This window comes from Ambystoma mexicanum, chromosome 8 (genome assembly GCF_040938575.1).
Source record: "Ambystoma mexicanum isolate Mex_15411 chromosome 8, UKY_AmexF1_1, whole genome shotgun sequence".
Taxonomy (NCBI): domain Eukaryota; kingdom Metazoa; phylum Chordata; class Amphibia; order Caudata; family Ambystomatidae; genus Ambystoma; species Ambystoma mexicanum.
This window is the reverse complement of record NC_090929.1, coordinates 1,689,921,826-1,689,939,132: the sequence shown is the minus strand read 5'-3', so window position 1 is coordinate 1,689,939,132 and position 17,307 is coordinate 1,689,921,826. Positions and strand designations below refer to the sequence as shown.

At 46.1% G+C, this 17,307-nt stretch overlaps 2 protein-coding genes across 2 annotated transcripts in view; both read right to left on the bottom strand.

Annotated features, from left to right (window-relative positions):
• The window catches only part of LOC138473461 (deleted in malignant brain tumors 1 protein-like), a 37,202-nt gene extending 35,368 nt beyond the window's left edge, over nucleotides 1–1,834 (bottom strand). The window contains exons 1-2 of the mRNA XM_069612109.1: nucleotides 1,825–1,834; nucleotides 145–270 (exon numbers count right to left, since the gene is read on the bottom strand). Of these exons, the coding sequence (XP_069468210.1) occupies nucleotides 145–270; nucleotides 1,825–1,834 (136 nt within the window). The remainder of the gene's footprint in view (nucleotides 1–144; nucleotides 271–1,824) is intronic.
• A 1,731-nt stretch (nucleotides 1,835–3,565) lies between these two features.
• The window catches only part of LOC138473460 (deleted in malignant brain tumors 1 protein-like), a 199,114-nt gene continuing 185,372 nt past the window's right edge, over nucleotides 3,566–17,307 (bottom strand). Inside the window, exons 16-17 of the mRNA XM_069612108.1 lie at nucleotides 8,315–8,341; nucleotides 3,566–3,606 (exon numbers count right to left, since the gene is read on the bottom strand). Of these exons, the coding sequence (XP_069468209.1) occupies nucleotides 3,566–3,606; nucleotides 8,315–8,341 (68 nt within the window). The remainder of the gene's footprint in view (nucleotides 3,607–8,314; nucleotides 8,342–17,307) is intronic.

Below are 17,307 nucleotides of genomic sequence, written 5' to 3'. Positions count from 1 at the left end.
CTGCCAGGCCCTTTCCTCTAAGTCTTTTCTCTCTTGTCTCCGCCATGTATTTTAAAGTTTCAATTATAAACCACGCGCACACACACAGACATTGTGACCTATTCATTAGAAAACATGACCAAGTCGGGATGATTTGTGTCTTACCCGGTGCAACTGATCCGGGCCATGCTGGGGAGAGAATACAACATAGAAAAGAAATGTCAGTAGAGGCCAGCCAATGAATGCTCTCAAGATCATGGCTGCATACCCAGCCAGCTCTTAACCCCTCTGCTGTTTGGCACAGAGTTCTACATCTGTGAAACCCCAGTCACTTTCCTCAGGGTACTCATTATTAGAAACATATTTCATTGATCATTGCAATGTGACAGCACAATGTAATTTGTATTAAAGAGGCTAGGTATCAAAGACATTTTAAATTAATTCATAAATGTATACTTCTGCAATGCTTTTCAATATATACATGTACAAAGAATGACATTTCTCACAGCCTATATATATATTGGAGGAGAACATCATCTGAACTGTGGGAGTGCGCCCCTCACTACCCATTGTTTGTATATGTATATATATATATATATATATATATATATATATATATATATATATATATATATATATATATATATGATGTCAAGAGCACAGAAACCGGTAGGAGGAGAACACCAGTGGCTGAGTAGGTTAACTGCGCAGGGAATGTATCGAAGGAAACAATATTTTGTCACATCAACAGGCAGAGCCTAGGCCACTGTACGGGATGGAACCCACTGCTACACACTGATTGTACTACCATTCATTCTAGATGAACGAAGAACGCATTCTGATCCCAAAGGAACTGAACCTTTGGTTCCCCTAGTTGTGTACTCTGGGTTCAGTATGGTAAGCCATGATGTTCTTCACCGTAGGCTTACCACGATCGGCTGTGGAGACGCCATACTGGATTGTCGTTCCTGGGTCGCTCACAGTCAATAATGATACCTCTGTTTACTATACTGCCTGGTAGCTAGGGGGCGTGCACCCTATCCCTGAGAGCCATTGGGTCTCTGATTGGGTACTACCATCATTTGCATCCCTGAGGAGGCTCTAGATGAGGATTCTTCAGAGCATGGCTCAGTAAGCCAGGTCGGGGACCATCAGGAATATTTAGGGCTTGGTGTCAGCAGTGTTGGATCCAACCTTCGGTCTCACCACCTGAAACTTACAATCATCACTTCTTAATCACATCTCCTCAACCATTTAACCCTTCATGTATGACCCCTCTTCCTATCTTGTCACATAGTCCCAGAGGGCAGATGAAATGCTAGTAGGGACCCTGGTGCCATAAGGGACAACAATCTGAAAAACCAGTCTGATGAGCTTTCCAGCTGCCATTGATATATTCTATATGTTTATATGCACTAAGCTGGAAATGTACACCTTGTGTTCTTGAAAGGTGTGCCATTGGCCTTGCCCTCATCCACTGCTTAGCCATTGGCTGTCCCTCTGGTCTATCTGCCCTTTATTTATCCTCCAGCCCTCTGCATATCATCCATCACATTCATGCTCCCCTCCAGTCCCATACATACGCCAGTGCGCGTATCTCGGCGAGACCACCACCCATCTAAGAGATGTGTGGACAAAGTGAATGACTTGCACCCCTCAGACACAGATACACTGAGCAGCATCAACGTCTGCAATAATAGCACTTATTATTACAGGGCTAAGATGCAAAAGGACTTAAAATAATTTGATGTCATCAGAGGTACATGTATGTAATTTAGAAAGAATTTATAAGCCGACTGGGTGGGTTTCGCTCCCTAGTACTCATATTTTGTCCCCCACGCTCACTGTCAACCATATTCGCTCGGCCGCACATTCGCGAATGTTTACCGCCCCTCTTTCTTATTGCCCCTCTTATCCCAGAGAGATGACAAATAACTGGTGAGAGCTCCACAATGTTACAGGAAACAGGAAATTAGCAGAAGAGAGGAGTCTGTCTACCCTTCCATGCATTCAGATTCAATGTATCTGCTCAGATGAAGATTCCCAAAAGTGTATTGTGTGATCTAAGGGGGTGTGCAGTGGCCTTGCAAACACATTACATTCGCACACTGAGAGGATGCCTTAGCGACACATTGGGTATTTCCATCTTGGTAGGAGGTTTAGGACATCTGGAGGGACTCCCAATGCACGCTACCTGTGAGCAGAACTATCCTAACACCTGCATGTGAAGTGGGAAGTGGGTCTGTAGTGTCCAGAACAACACGCAGTTAAATCCCATGGCACTTGCAGCTACTTCTCTTTTACATGGAGTTGCCTTCTTTGTCTAAACGAAATGGGGATACATTTGTATCTTTCATGCCACGATTATGAGGGTATCACAGTTTGAAAATATTGTGTCATGGCATGAATAAGGGTCATTGAGCCTCATCACGAGGCTGGCGGTAGCCGTGCCTGTATTAGAGGCACAGCGGCCGCTGGTATCCTTTTTTTTCTGGCACACGCGAATGGGCAATTACCGGGTCATGCCCAGTTTGGCGGACCCAGTAATTGCCCCTTCGCGGGTGCCAGTAATAAGGGACTCCCCATCCCAATTGGGCCCCATAGGGCTCAATGGGAATGAGGAGGGTGGTAGCACCGGTACAGTTAATAACGTTACTTTAATGTAGCACCAATACCGTTAATAATGGTATCGGTGCCACCATCATGTTCTGCACGCAGGTGCCGCTACGGCCACCAGGTCAGACCTGATGGCTGCAAGGGCACCCGCGAGCAGAACTCCTAGCATGGCGGTACGGTAGCAACGGTGCCGGTAGCGATACCGGCGCCATTGTTGCCTTACCGCCATGCTTGTAATGAGGCCCATTGTTTTCAAAGCGGGAACTCCAGGAGAGGATAATAAGCAGAAACGGTCTCTCCTCCCCAACCTCGGCACCATACAGTATAGTGGTATGGGGCCGGTGTGGGTGGTTTCTGCTAGGCTGGCATGCTCTCTCCTCCCCATCCTCGGCACCACTCAGTTTAGTGGTGTGGGACCGGTTTGGCTGATTTATGCTAGGCTGGCATGCTCTCTCCTCCCTAACCTCGGCACCATGCAGTATAGTGGTGTGGGACCGGTCCGGCTGGTTTATGCTAGGCTGGCATGCTCTCTCCTCCCTAACCTTGTCACCGTGCAGTATAGTGGTGTGGGACCGGTCTGGCTGGTTTATGCTCGGCTGGCATGCTCTCTCCTCCCTAACCTCATCACCGTGCAGTATAGTGGTGTGGGACCGGTCTGGCTGGTTTATGCTAGGCTGGCATGCTCTCTCCTCCCTAACCTTGGCACTGTGCAGTATAGTGGTATGGGGCTGGTATGGGTGGTTTCTGCTAGGCTGGCATGCTCTCTCCTCCCCATCCTCGGCACCATGCAGTTTAGTGGTATGGGGCTGGTGTGGGTGGTTTCTGCTAGGCTGGCATGATCTACCCCAGCTTTTGACATCCGCCTCCTAGATCTCCAGATTCCCAATCCATTCTCTGGGTATTATTCTCTTTCTTGCCCCATCCACTTAACCTTCCATTATACATTATACCCCAATGAAAGGAAGCATAATCAATTATGGCACAAATGTATCTTACCTGTTCCTGGGTTGACTGCAGTAGATTTTGAGGAGGAGAATGAATAAAAAACAGAAAATAATAAAAAACAGTCATGGCAAGTATGATATGATCTCAAAACAATTCATATCAATCATAAGCCTACCAAGAGCTCACTGCACCGCTCTGTTTACTCTGCTCATCTGCAGTTTGTTCCACCTCTTCAATGTCCATCCCTATAGCTCTGCTATTCAGCCGTATTTGTATATGCTGCTGCCCTTCTACAGCACCCAACATCTCTGATCCTTAATGATTCCCTTGGATCCTTTTCCTACAATCCTCTACCGTCTGACTAGTCCTCTGTCTTATTGGTACAACCTTCACATGGAGTCTTCTTCCACTGATTGATCCTGTGCCCCTAACATTTTCCATAACAGCACACTCTGGCTGTATCCCAAATGATCCGTCAGATGTTTAACCCCACTAATGGAAGAATGGAAGAATTTGTCTGTTAATAAATACGGAAGATCCTTCATCCCTCTGACCCTCAGCCTTTCTTCTCTGCTTTTCATAGACACACACATCAGTTCTCAGACCCTCAGTCCTGTTCTTCTGTCCTTATTGAAAGGTTTAACTCACTATTCGTCATTCTTCCCAGTTCTACTTTTTGAAGACTGTCAAGACATTTTATATGGCTGATAGGCAGTTCTTTTTTGGTCAATTTTCCAAAAAGCAGTCTTTCTCTCTCTCACACACCCACTCTCATCTCTCTCTCCCTGGTTGTCTCTTTGCTACTGCATTTGGCTTGAAGACTGAATACTCTTGTACCGTCATCCACATCTATTCATCATTATCGATGACTCCCTATCTCTTGGATAACCAGTCTCTTATATCACCCCTTACTGACGACGGCCTATCTCTTGGATCAACAGCCTTGCATATCAATCCTTACCAATGACTACCTATATCTTGGATCAACAGCCTCATCTATCCATCGTTACTGAAGACGGTCCATCTTTTGCATCATCTGTCTTAATTATCCATCTCTACGGAAGACTGCCTATATCTTTGTTCACCTTCCTCACCTATCCATCCCTACTGAAGACTGCCTATCGCTTGGATCATCAGCCTCATCTATCCATCCCTACGGAAGCCTGCCTATCTTTTGGATCATCAGCCTCATCTATCCATTTCTATTGAAGACTGTCTATCTTTTGGATCATCTGTCTTAATTATCCATCTCTACGGAAGACTGCCTATATCTTTGTTCACCTGCCTCATCTATCCATCCCTACTGAAGACTGCCTATCTCTTGTATCATCCCCCTCATCTATCCATCCCTACAGAAGACTGCCTATTTCTTGGATCGCCTGCCTCATCTATTCATCACTACTGAACACTGCCTATATCTTGGATCACCTTCCTCATCTATCTATCACTACTGAACACTGCCTATATCTTGGATCACCTTCCTCATCTATCCATCCCTACTGAAGACTGCCTATCTCTTGGATCACCTGCCTCCTCTATCCATCTCGATTTAAGACGGCCTATCTCTTGGATCATCAGCCTCAGCTATCGATCCCTACTGAAGACTGCCTATATCTTGGATCACCTGCCTCATCTATCCATCCTTACTTTATACTGCCTATCTCTTTGATCATCAGCCTTATCTATCCATCCCTATTAAAGATTGCCTTTATCTTGTGTCATCTGCCTCATCCATCCATCTATACCGAAGACTGCCTATCTCTTGGATCGCCTGCCTCATCTATTCATCCCTACTGTATACTTCCTATCTCATGGATCATCAGCCTTACCTATCCATCGCTACTGAAGAGTGCCTATCTCTTGGATCATCAGCCTCATCTATCCATTCGTATTGAAGACTGCCTTTATCTTGGATCTCCTGCCTCATATGTCCATCCCTACTGAAGACTGCCGATCTCTTGGATCACCTGCCTCATCTATCCGTCTCTACTTAAGATGGCATATCTCTTGGATAATCAGCCTCATCTATCCATCTCTACTGAAGACTGCCTATCTCTTGTATCATCAGCCTCATCTATCCATTGTGACTGAAGACGGCCTATATCTTGGATCATCTGCCTCATCTATCCATCCCCACTGAAGATTGCCTAGCTCTAGGATTACCTGCTTCATCTATCCATCCCTATTTTATACTGCCTATCTCTTGGATCATTAGCCTTATCTATCAATCCCTACTGAAGACTGACTATCTCTTGGATCATCAGCCGCATCCATCCATCCCTACTGAAGACGGCCTTTAGCTTGGATATTCTGTCTCATCTGTTAATACCTAGTTTAGACTGCCTATCTCTCGGATCATCAGCCTTATCTATCCATCGCCAACTGAAGACTGTATATCTCTTGGATGACCTGCCTCATCTATCCACCCCTACTTTAGACTGCCTATCTCTTGGATCACCTTCCTTATCTATCCATATCTATTAAAGACTGCCTATCTCTTGAATCATCAGCCTCATCTATTCATCGCGGCTGAAGAAGGCCTATATCTTGGATCATCTGCCTCATCTATTCATCGCGGCTGAAGACGGCCTATTTCTTGGATCATCTGCCTCATCTATCCATCACTACTGAAGACTGTATATCTCTTGGATAACCTTCCTCATCTATCCATCCCTACTGAAGATTGCCTATATCTTGGATCACCTTCCTCATCTGTCCATCCCTATTGAAGACGGCCTATCTCTTGGATCATCAAGCTCATCTTTTCATCCCTGCTGAGGACTGTATATCTCTTGGATCACCAGTCTCATTTTTCCATCCCTACTGAAGACTGCCTATATCTTAGTTTTCTCTTGAGCCTGTGTCCAGATTTCTGACCATGCTATTATCCCTCTTTCTTGACTACTCTGTGCAATATGGGGTACCCTTGGCCATTGACATGGGGAAAGGGGAGCAGCCAATTCTGTGCTAAGCTTAGTGAATGTAGCCTCACTTTGCTTGGGTGATCGGACCATTCAGTCCAACTTTCTAAATGATGATTTAACTTTTCATTTACGTTTGTATCATTAATATTTATATAGTTTATTAAATAAATTAAATATGTAGAGCTACCCATAAAGATTCATAATAACACAATTCATTTTAGGACAATCAAAAGTAGAAATGCATATCATTTAAAATGTCTTATCAAAGTAAACATCTTAGGTGGTAAGTCGTTAGGGGACCGGATCGATCTACATAATATTCGCTATCTTACCAGACGTTCACATTGAACTTTTAATTTAAATATGTATTTAACAATGTCTTTACACAGAAATTAAATTGTATCATATTTGCAATCTAGAGCAGACATAGAATTCATCTATACACACTATCACATTTCCAGAGATGACAAGAACACAATGTATTGATGCACATAGGAAGTCTGTCTTCTAATTTAATGAGGGTGACACCTAGACAGAGGTGTTTGTTCTTCCTCTACAAACTCTGCTATTTTCTCCATAAAAACAACTGAAGTAGTGTCGAATCATTTCAGACGGGAAATTCCACATCTGCCTCTGTTGTTACAGGACAATGTATACCCCCTCTCTTCTTTTGCAAACGCTCTCCATTTCTAAAATCCACAGCCTATAACACATCACGTACCAGGTTTTCCATATCTCTCTCTCTCTTTCTGCCTCTACTAACCCATATCTTTAATCCTTCCTCTCTCTTTTTCTCTAGTGATTCCAGCCACCTCTTGCATTCTTGTTTTTCTCTCTGAGTTTTTGTTTTGTCTGTCTGTCAGTCTTCAAGTTCAGCTGCTGTTTGTTTGATATCATCAATCCCATTTCATGTCTATTTGTCCATCTTTTTTTTCAATCATATGGAGACACCTTTTTTTAACACTATCCACATTTTTTATCCTGACTCTTGTCTCCTGATCTATCTTTACCCATCTTTCTTAAAAATGCTGTCCTTTTTGTCTGATCTTGCACATGGTCAAATTAGCCGATGACCCTGTTGTTTCTGGTTGCCTCTGGTACAGGTCCACCCTTTTACAAATCCTGCAATCTTTTCTTCTCGGTCTGAATCGTCCATCTTTTCTGCGACTACTTAGTTAAATCACTGTACCCTGGTTAGAACATCTTGCCTTAGGATTTCTGAAAAATTAGTAAATTAAGAAATGTATAAATAAACAAATATATGAAGCAAGGTGCTCTCAGCGCCCTTCCTCAGGATTCACTCCCTATTTCTCTCAACATATCTTGCCACTTGTATCCAATACCCTTTTAAATTAGTAAAACAATGTGCAGTGGGTCTGTCTGTACACAGACCACCTCCCAACAATGAACTCTAAAATGTAGGCAATTGGTGTAAACATGGAGGGTTGGCACCATCTCAAACAGAATGTGGAGAATGCCCGCAGTTGGACATAATGGGCTCCTAGACGCCCCTTTTGGTTTAGCAGCACTGCTTAAAAGCCACTCATTGTCATTACACAGCCATTTGATGTGTGCACCTGCTCCCACCCCATTTAATGCCGTGGTCTGCAACCACTGGGTCTCCAGGTGTTTGGAACAATAACTCCCATGATCCCTTGCCATTGGCTATGCTGGCAGTTGTAGTAGAAACATCTGGAGAGCAAAAGGTTGTAGACCCTTGACTAGTGGGTCTGACCGTCCTTATCATTAATGCCTTCCTCCAGGTACACGCCTTACATCCTTGCTCACCTGTAACATCGAGCTCACTAACTCACATTGTGGGCATGCATAAGAAATCAATCCATAATTACCAGTTGTTGGCATATTTGTGGTGTGACCTGCAAAGAGAAGAAGCCCAGGTGAATCCAAAGCCACAATTGTTTCTGGAGCAGAGCTTCACTCATTGCCATCTCCAATCGCTTCATCATTCAACATCTGATTCTGGGCTTTCTCATAGCATGCATGCACAGTTCAGATTTGTTACCAGACATCTCGACCCGGCTACCGTTGTGCAGTACACACGATACACACCCAATAAAATGAAGGATTGCAAACCATAGTAATGGGAATGGTAAGACGAAAAAACACACACACACACACACACACGCACGCGCGCACACACACACACACACACACATACACTCAAACAGACGAACACACACGCATATACACATACACAACCACACAAACACACATACACACACACACACACACAAACACAGACCACACACTAGCCAGCCGCATTCAGGGTCATTAGGAACACCTACAATATCAATTGCACAGTGTGGGGCTCCCGCTGTGATGGCAGGACTTAATGCACCCTATTCAGCCAATTAGAGCTTCCCTCCTGATCAGCTGTACAGAGCAGAACAAATGCAAGCTATGCATTTCATAGTGCCCCTTTCTGCCTGAAGCTCTAAAAGGGTCTGCAGTGCACATTTATTCAACAGCCATGCTTGCCCAAGTAACTGTCATCCTCAGGCCTTTATGAGTAGAGAGATAGATATGAATGTTAATGGACAGTCCTTCTTAGAGCCACCCAAAAAGCACAGCCACTCTCCAACAATTGCTATTACCACCTGTGCCTGAGCAGGAAAGGCTGACCCTTTACACAAACTCAGGGGATGTCAGGCTCCACTGCTTCTCTATTTGGTGGCATCCACCCTTAGTCCAGATCATTCTGCCAGATTCTGCACCAGTACCACAGACCTGCTCCTACCTTTGGTGAGAAAAGTGTCTGTCTCTACCTTCTTCTGAGCAGTGCTAATCCAAATCTGGATAAATGCCTGTTCACGTGCTGTCGCGTGGCACGCACTGCTCGCGCCACACAGGCAGAACAATGCTCTCGGACAGAGGTTCCCTGGACCCTCTCTGATCAGAGATTCCCAAAACACTGCCTTATTTCCTCTCTCCCATTTCCTTCCTCAATCCACATTAACAGAAGAGAACGAAAACCGAAAGCGTGCCTCCAGCACTTTTGTGGTGCAATGTTCGGAGTGCACAGGTGGGAGGTACAACCACTAGGTGGTGGCTGTCGGCTCCAGGAATTAAAACAGTCGTGTTGTTGCATTTAGTGCTGCAAGGTTTTTGGTCCCCATTTTCCTTGGATCTAGGATTTCATAGGTTGGGCTAATCAGCCAGTTGGCCAGTTGGACTAGACACAAGGAGTCTGTTCTACATGAAGCCGTCGTAGACTTTTCAGGCCTGTTGAAATGTGTCTCTTCTTCTAGCACCAAGTAACATTCGGACTGCTCTGTTTTGTACTCCTGGTATGTGTCTCAGGGAGTACCTGGGGGGTGCCTAAGTACAGACTGTTGCAGTAATGCAGTTTTGAGATGGGCAGAGCCTGAACGAATTCTGTGTTAGAATTTGAGGAAAGGAACAATCCTCCATAGATGGAAGAGATCATGTGTGTCTTTAAAGACAGTTACCGATTGAAGAGGATGCCCAAGTTCCTGGGTAAGGGTGACAAAATGGAAGAAGTACCCAAGAAAGATGGCCAGGGTAAAAGGAGGCTGGTTCTGGGTTTCTGACTGCATGCCACTATTTCTGTTTTGGTGTCATTCAGACACAGGACACTCTTGGACATCCAGTCTTGACTTTGAATAGTTTGTTATGATGGGAACCTTGTTTACTTTGTTGTCAGAGCGTATAAGGATATAAGCGTATCGGATTCCCACCAGTTCTACTAGAGTGGTGCATGGTCTCACGCATGCAATGAAGAGCCACTGGGCCATGCAGAGGGTGGGAATTACGTGTGTATGGTCTTAGTGATACACACAACCATCTGTCTTACAGGAATGAGGAAATTACCAATCAACTCTTCCAGAGAATGGATAAGGATGACATGATACACTGTGCCACAGACTGCTGACAGATATAGGACAATTAATTCCATGACAGAAAGGGGTTCCCTCAGTGTCACCTTCCACAAGAAGGTGCTCCCTAGAGCCACTCTCCACCGGAAACAGCACTGTCAAAATGGTCCAAAGATGAGTGTGTGCAGTGCACCTGCATCAATCACGTAGCTGTGAAAGGGGGGGCTGCAGACTGGCGGAGGCCTTGGGACTGGCGATCAAGAGCAAGGCAAAAAGGTAAAGGTGTTGTGGGGGTAGGCAGCGGCAGGCGGTTTATCGAGTGAGGCACCAATGAGAGAGAAAGGCAGAGGACTTGCGGTTGGCAGGATAGGGATCGAGGGGAGGCGAAGGTGGATGGAGGACAGGGGATGGATTTCTGGGTGTTCATTAAGTGTGCTTCTCTTTAATTATTTCCTTCCTGGTGTTGTGGTGAGTGAGGGGATAGGATTTCAGGTCTAATCCGGTGAGGAGGGAGAGTTTGAGGCAGTTAAGTGGGTTTAAAAGGGTCTTTGGTGAAGTTCTATGTGGTTGAGCAACAACATTGTGGAGGAGCAGTGTTTTCAGCCATGTTCTTAATGGGCCAAACGATAGGTTCAACAGGAACATTTCAGTGGCTTAAATGAGAATAGCAGGGCATGTTTGAGACAGTCTATGGGGGTGTTCTGCAAAGTACTGCAATAGAGCAGTAGGAACGGCGCCTGCCCAACTCACCACTGCCGGTTCAGCAGATTTGATGATTGACAGTTTTTATGTATTTTTCAGGGTAGGCTTGGGGTAGACACAGGACATGGGAGGCTTTCCTCCCATAAAAAATGCGATAAACAAAAAAGCAATGAAGCAGCCACGGCAGTAAATTGTACCAGATCCGTACGGCCACTCGTACATTTGAGTCTAGTAAGTGGAACCCAAGCATGTGTTTGGTCAATCAAACTGGGTCAATCAAACATTTTGATTCAGCTCAATAGGGGTCGCAGCACACTTGGTTATCATTTGGGGTCCCTCAAATGTATATTCTTCAAATGAGATGGGCAGAAGCCCAATTTTAGGCCTGGGCAGTTTGTCAGCTGTACTTTTGGACAAATTAAATGGGACCAATGGACTCTTTCAGAAAAGTAGTGACCATACATGATGCACCCTAAGAAGCTTCCATCGATTTCCTACTCATCAAGTGACAGTACATGATGCACCCTAAGAAGCTTCCATGGATTTCCTACTCATCAAGTGACAGTACATGATGCACCCTAAGAAGCTTCCATGGATTTCCTACTCATCAAGTGACAGTACATGATGCACCCTAAGAAGCTTCCATGGATTTCCTACTCATCAAGTGACAGTACATGATGCACCCTAAGAAGCTTCCATGGATTTCCTACTCATCAAGTGACAGTACATGATGCACCCTAAGAAGCTTCCATCGATTTCCTACTCATCAAATGACAGTACATGATGCACCCTAAGAAGCTTCCATGGATTTCCTACTCATCAACTGACCGTACATGATGCACCCTAAGAAGCTTCCATGGATTTCCTACTCATCAAGTGACAGTACATGATGCACCCTAAGAAGCTTCCATGGATTTCCTACTCATCAACTGACCGCACATGATGCACCCCAAGAAGCTTCCATGGATTTCCTACTCATCAAGTGACAGTACATGATGCACCCTAAGAAGCTTCCATGGATTTCCTACTCATCAACTGACCGTACGTGATGCACCATAAGAAGCTTCCATGGATTTCCTACTCATCAAGTGACCGTACGTGATGCATCCTAAGAAGCATCCATGGATTTCCTACTCATCAAGTGACCGTACTTGATGCACCCTAAGAAGCCTCCATGGATTTCCTACTCATCAACTGACTGTACATGATGCACCCTCAGAAGCTTCCATGGATTTCCTACTCATCAAGTGACCGTACATGAAGCACCCTAAGAAGCTTCCATGGATTTCCTACTCATCAAGTGATCGTACATGATGCACCCTAAGAAGCTTCCATGGATTTCCTATTCATCAAGTGACCGTACATGATGCCCCTAAGAAGCTTCCATGGAGATCCTACTCATCAAGTGACCGTACATGATGCACCCTAAGAAGCTTCCATGGATTTCCTAATCATCCTGTGACCGTACATGAAGTACCCTAAGAAGCTTCCATGGATTTCCTACTCATCAAGTGACCGTACATGAAGCACCCTAAGAAGCTTCCAAATCAGGAAGGCTGGCAGAGGAAGGTGTCGCTCGGCCAGCCGATATCCTTCATACAGGCCCAATTACAGTAACAGGGGCTCCTGGAAAGACCAAGAAGAGCGCAGACCCAACCCCTTCTTCCAGTCGAGAGGAAGAGGCAGGGGAAGAGGCTAGAGAGGCAGCAATAGAGGACAGCTGATTTGGCGAGGTACACCGGGGACCCCAGAGTTAGGGGAGAGAATGGCTATGTACGTAGAAAGACGAAGGGGGTCATTACGAGATTGGAGGTAGTCATGGAGCTATTTGCGCCATGACTGCCTCCAATAACGGGACCGAGTCCTGTGTGGTGCAATGGGGACTTACCGGTCTAGTCCGCCCCTGGCGGGACCAGTAAGTCCCCATTGCACCAACCATTCCCCATTCCCATTGAGCCCCCATAGCCCCATAGGGCTCAATGGGAATGGAAAAGGCGCTATTTACGGGCATGCTAATGTCAGGCCCGTAATTAGCGGCCTGGCCCCCTAACGGGACCCTTGCTGTTCCCGTTAGGGGACCTCGGAATCGGGCGGTAGGGGATTACCGGCACTGGTCTCCTTACCGGTGCCCGGTATCCCTAACTGCCCGACTCGTAATGACCCCGAAGAGTCTACGTCAGGCGAGATGGACGAAAGGGATTGGAGAGAAACACCTGAGGACAGATCTGAGGAGCGCGAATGATCATCCCCTGAACAACAAATACAAAAGAATGTTGCCAATAAAAGGAAAAGGCAAAGGGAGGAGGAGGATTTGGGCGAGGTATTCGATCCAGATTCGCCCATCTCACCCCAGGTCGGCAGAGTGGGACCACCCATCTAAAACTGACAAATACATCAAGTTGGGGATTAGGAATCCTTCGTAAAAGGAAGCCAGGAGCAAACTCTGGGCGGATTGCCCCAAGCCACACATGTCGGTGGGGCAGGGGAGTTGCTAGGTCTGGAAAAGACCCGGGTCTAAGCTGATGTCGGAACTGTCGGGACTGGGGGCTAGCTAGTCTTTTGGCTGTAGCTCCTGAGATTCTATCCGGGGCTACAACCAAAAGATCAGGGGCTATAGCCCCCTTAGCCCCCCCCTAGCAACGCCCCTGCGGTGGGGGCAGCATAAACACCAGAAATAGATGAAAAAATGCTATCCTTCATATAAAGAAAGGTATAGATAGGTCCTGGGGATCTTGCCAGGGTAAAGTGTTGGATATTCTGGGACCAGTAACAAAAATCTGGCAATTGTCAGAAGAGGCAAAACAAGAAGATCAGAACATAGACACTGAGATTCTGACCGGAAGGGCACAGAGGGCAATGTGCCTACTAGGGAATGCTAACAGCGCCCTGACAAATGAGACAAAGCACAAGCCTCTTTAAAAAGAGTTTTTGGACAGAAGGACAAGGGAAGGAAGTTGGAGTTATGGAGTAGAAGGCCTGAGATTGGTTTAAAAGTGTCACATGTTACATACATAACACATCATAAATGGACTACAAAAAGACTTTATTCATTGGGAACTGTAGTTTCTTTTTGTAATTGATTTATTTAATGTTGAAATGATATTGCTGCTCGAGTTAAGTAAATTAAGAAGAGAGCTGCTTTGAACTTGTAGACTTAATGTTCGTTGTGAAATAACATAAAATGGTGCGTAAAATCCATGCGTAAACTTGCACTTAAGGATTTTACGTGACTCCATGTTTTGATGAATTTGCATGGCTCAGAGGGGCAAGGAACAGAATATCCGTTTCCAGCTCTCCGCTTTAGAAGTGTCACAGAATTCACGCAAGAAAGGCTTTTTCACGCTGGTGCAAATGCTGCTAATTCCTACAGAAAGCGCCTGCTTTTTCCACCAGCAAATGCACATTGTAAATGCTGCCTTCCATGCATAAATGGCAGGCAACGTCTCTTCAATTTGCACTGCGAAAATGCAAAGAAAAGGCGAGCAGGCGATAACACCTAGGTTTTACATCTTCCTTCTGCACTTCCTAGTGCAAATGACAAAACATGCAAGGAGGGGGGCCTGTTGAAGTGTAATCTCGGGAGGTGTGAGCCAGTGCAGTGGAGTAATGTTGTCCACAGGTCTCAAGCCTAACATAAATCTTGCCTCGTCTTGGATAGCATCCGGGTGATGGGTAAGATTCTTGATGAGTCAGATAGAGACTATCGCAGTCTTCTAAGCTCTACTTTGAAGGACACATTGAGGAACTACAGTATATGTTTGAAAGCATGAAGAAGGACTTGTGATTTTTGCGTTTACCACTCGTGAACTTGCATGGCGAAAGAGAAAGAGCCATTGAAGTCCCCCCCCCCCACCCTGGATTCTTTGCTGCATGGACCATGGTCGGCAAAGTGCTCAAAGTTGCAGGCCAAGAGCAAAGGAGCATTGGGGGGATAGCGATATCTGGGTATAAGATTTGTGGTTTGGATCCTTTTAGGCATAGGATGTCGTCAAATATTCAGTCATGGATGCACGTTGACAATTTGCGATGCTACTGGTGTCAGGGGCAATGCCACCTTCCCGTACGAAGGCAGTCTGGGTGACATTGACATGAGTTTGGAGAGGGAATGAGACCAGGCAGGGGGGGTACAGGGAGGTGTTGAAGAGTCATGAGCAACTCTGCAGGATTGGACTCTTGGCCCAGAGAGAAAGTGACCAGATCTGTCCTGGATCCATCAAGAAGGGATGAAAAATCAGTCAAAGGCCACCATCATTGATGACAGATGAGTTTTACAACTGGCTCAGCAGAGTGGCATGGTCGCAGTGTCAAAGGTCAGAATGGGGATGAACGGGAGCCTAGGTTTACAGACTAAAGACGGTCCTCTCTCCTGAAAAGAAGAGCTGGCTGTCTCTCTGCCCGACAGGGAAACCCAGACTGTTGGTCACGGAGCAGACTGTTGGATTCACTGTCGTTGAGTAGTTGTACGGAGTTCGGACTTAATGCCCAATGACAAGTAGTGCGGCCAACAGGTGGCAAGTGTGATTGTTAAAAGTGCATACAACAGGTGTCCAATAAATTCAGGTAAGTTGCCTGTAGGATTGCAGAAACAGACCACAAGTGCAAGGGTTGCCAGGAGGCAGTGCAGGTGTGCAACTGGGCGGGCAGGGATCTGGACCCGAGTTCAGGGTGTAGCCAGGTGACCACTGCAGCATCAGACAGGAGATCGGCAGGGGAGAGGAAGGGAGAAGGCAGAAGCAAAGAGGAAGTTCTTGAGGTGCTTCCGGAACTGGAGATGGTTCTGCTCAAGTTTCAGAGAAGCAGGGAGGCTGTTCCAGACGGAGGCGCCAGCCGAAGAAGGAGATCTGTCCCCAACCCGTTGCTTGGAGAAGCGACTGACCCTCAAGGAGTTGGCGGTGGAGGAGCGAAGAGCTCGAGGAGGAAGATATTTCTGAAGAGAGAGTTGGAGGTATTTCGGTCGCAGGCCCCAGTAGGCCTTGTCAAAAAAGCAGAGGGTCTTGAACTTGATGTTTGCAGCCACTGGGAGCCAATGGAGAGATTTCAGTGCTGGAGAGATACGATCCCTGGGCTTGAGGCCCAGGACAAGTCTTGCAGTCCTTTTCTGGATGAGTTATAAAGGAGAGTAGAGGCAGGCAGATTTAAAAAGAGACTGTTGCAGTAATCCAGCCTAGAGAGAACCAGAGCTCTCGAGACAGTGAGCTTCTGAGGGAAGGAGAGGAAAGGAAGAATACCTCTGAGGACGTGCAGCTGGTAGTTGGAGTTCTTAGAGACGTCAGAGATGTGAGGCGAGAAGGAGAGTGTGAAGTCAAAGATGACCCCGAGGTTCTTAGCCTCAGAGGTGGGAGCAGGAAGAGGGCCAAGAGTGGCTGGCCACAGAGTGACAGTGATGTTAAATGTCAAGAGGGCCACACAGACAGGCAAATCCAACCAAGCGCAAGATTCTCGATTTAGGATCCCCCAACACACCCGGAGAGCCCAACGGAATTCTCTATTTTTCCAGAAGAACCTGAAGATGGCATTTGACAGGCCTTTGACACGTGATGTTAAATGTCAAGAGGGCCGCACAGACAGGCAAATCCAGCCAATCGCAAGCTTCTCAATTTAGAACCCCACAACCTATCCAGAGATCCGAACGGAATTCTCTGTTCTTCTAGAAGGGCCAGAATATGGTCTTTGTAAACCAACCTTAGACATGTGATCTTAAAAGTCCAAAAGGCCAAACACACAGGTAAATCCAACTGACTGCAAGCTTCTCAATTTAGGATCCCCCAACAGAGCCGGAAAGCCCAACGGAATTCTCAATTTTCCCACAAGAACCTGAAGATTGCATTTGACAGGCCTTTGACATGTGATGTTAAATGTCAAGAGGGGCTCCGAGACAGGGAAATCCAACCAAGCGCAAAATTCTCAACTTTGGATCTCCCAACCCACCCAGAGAGCTTAGCAGAACTCTCAGTTGTCCCAGAAAAACCTGATGATTGCATTTGTGGACAGGCCTTTGACGTGTGATCTTAAACGTCAAGAGGGACACACATGGAGGCAAAACTATCCAATGGGAATGGCTCTAGATGATCTAAAGCATGATCAACTATCACCCTGCAGGTGAGGGGTCTTCTCCTTTGCACAACCAAGCTGCGTAGCATCTGGTTTATGTTTCTCCCTATGTGAACCAATTTCCAAAAAAGTGAACACTAACCGTGCAGTTTAATGCACCACTCGACGTGGGACTTGCATGTGTGAATGGAGCAGCCATCATTAATTGGCAGGAGCTGACACACAAGTGAAAG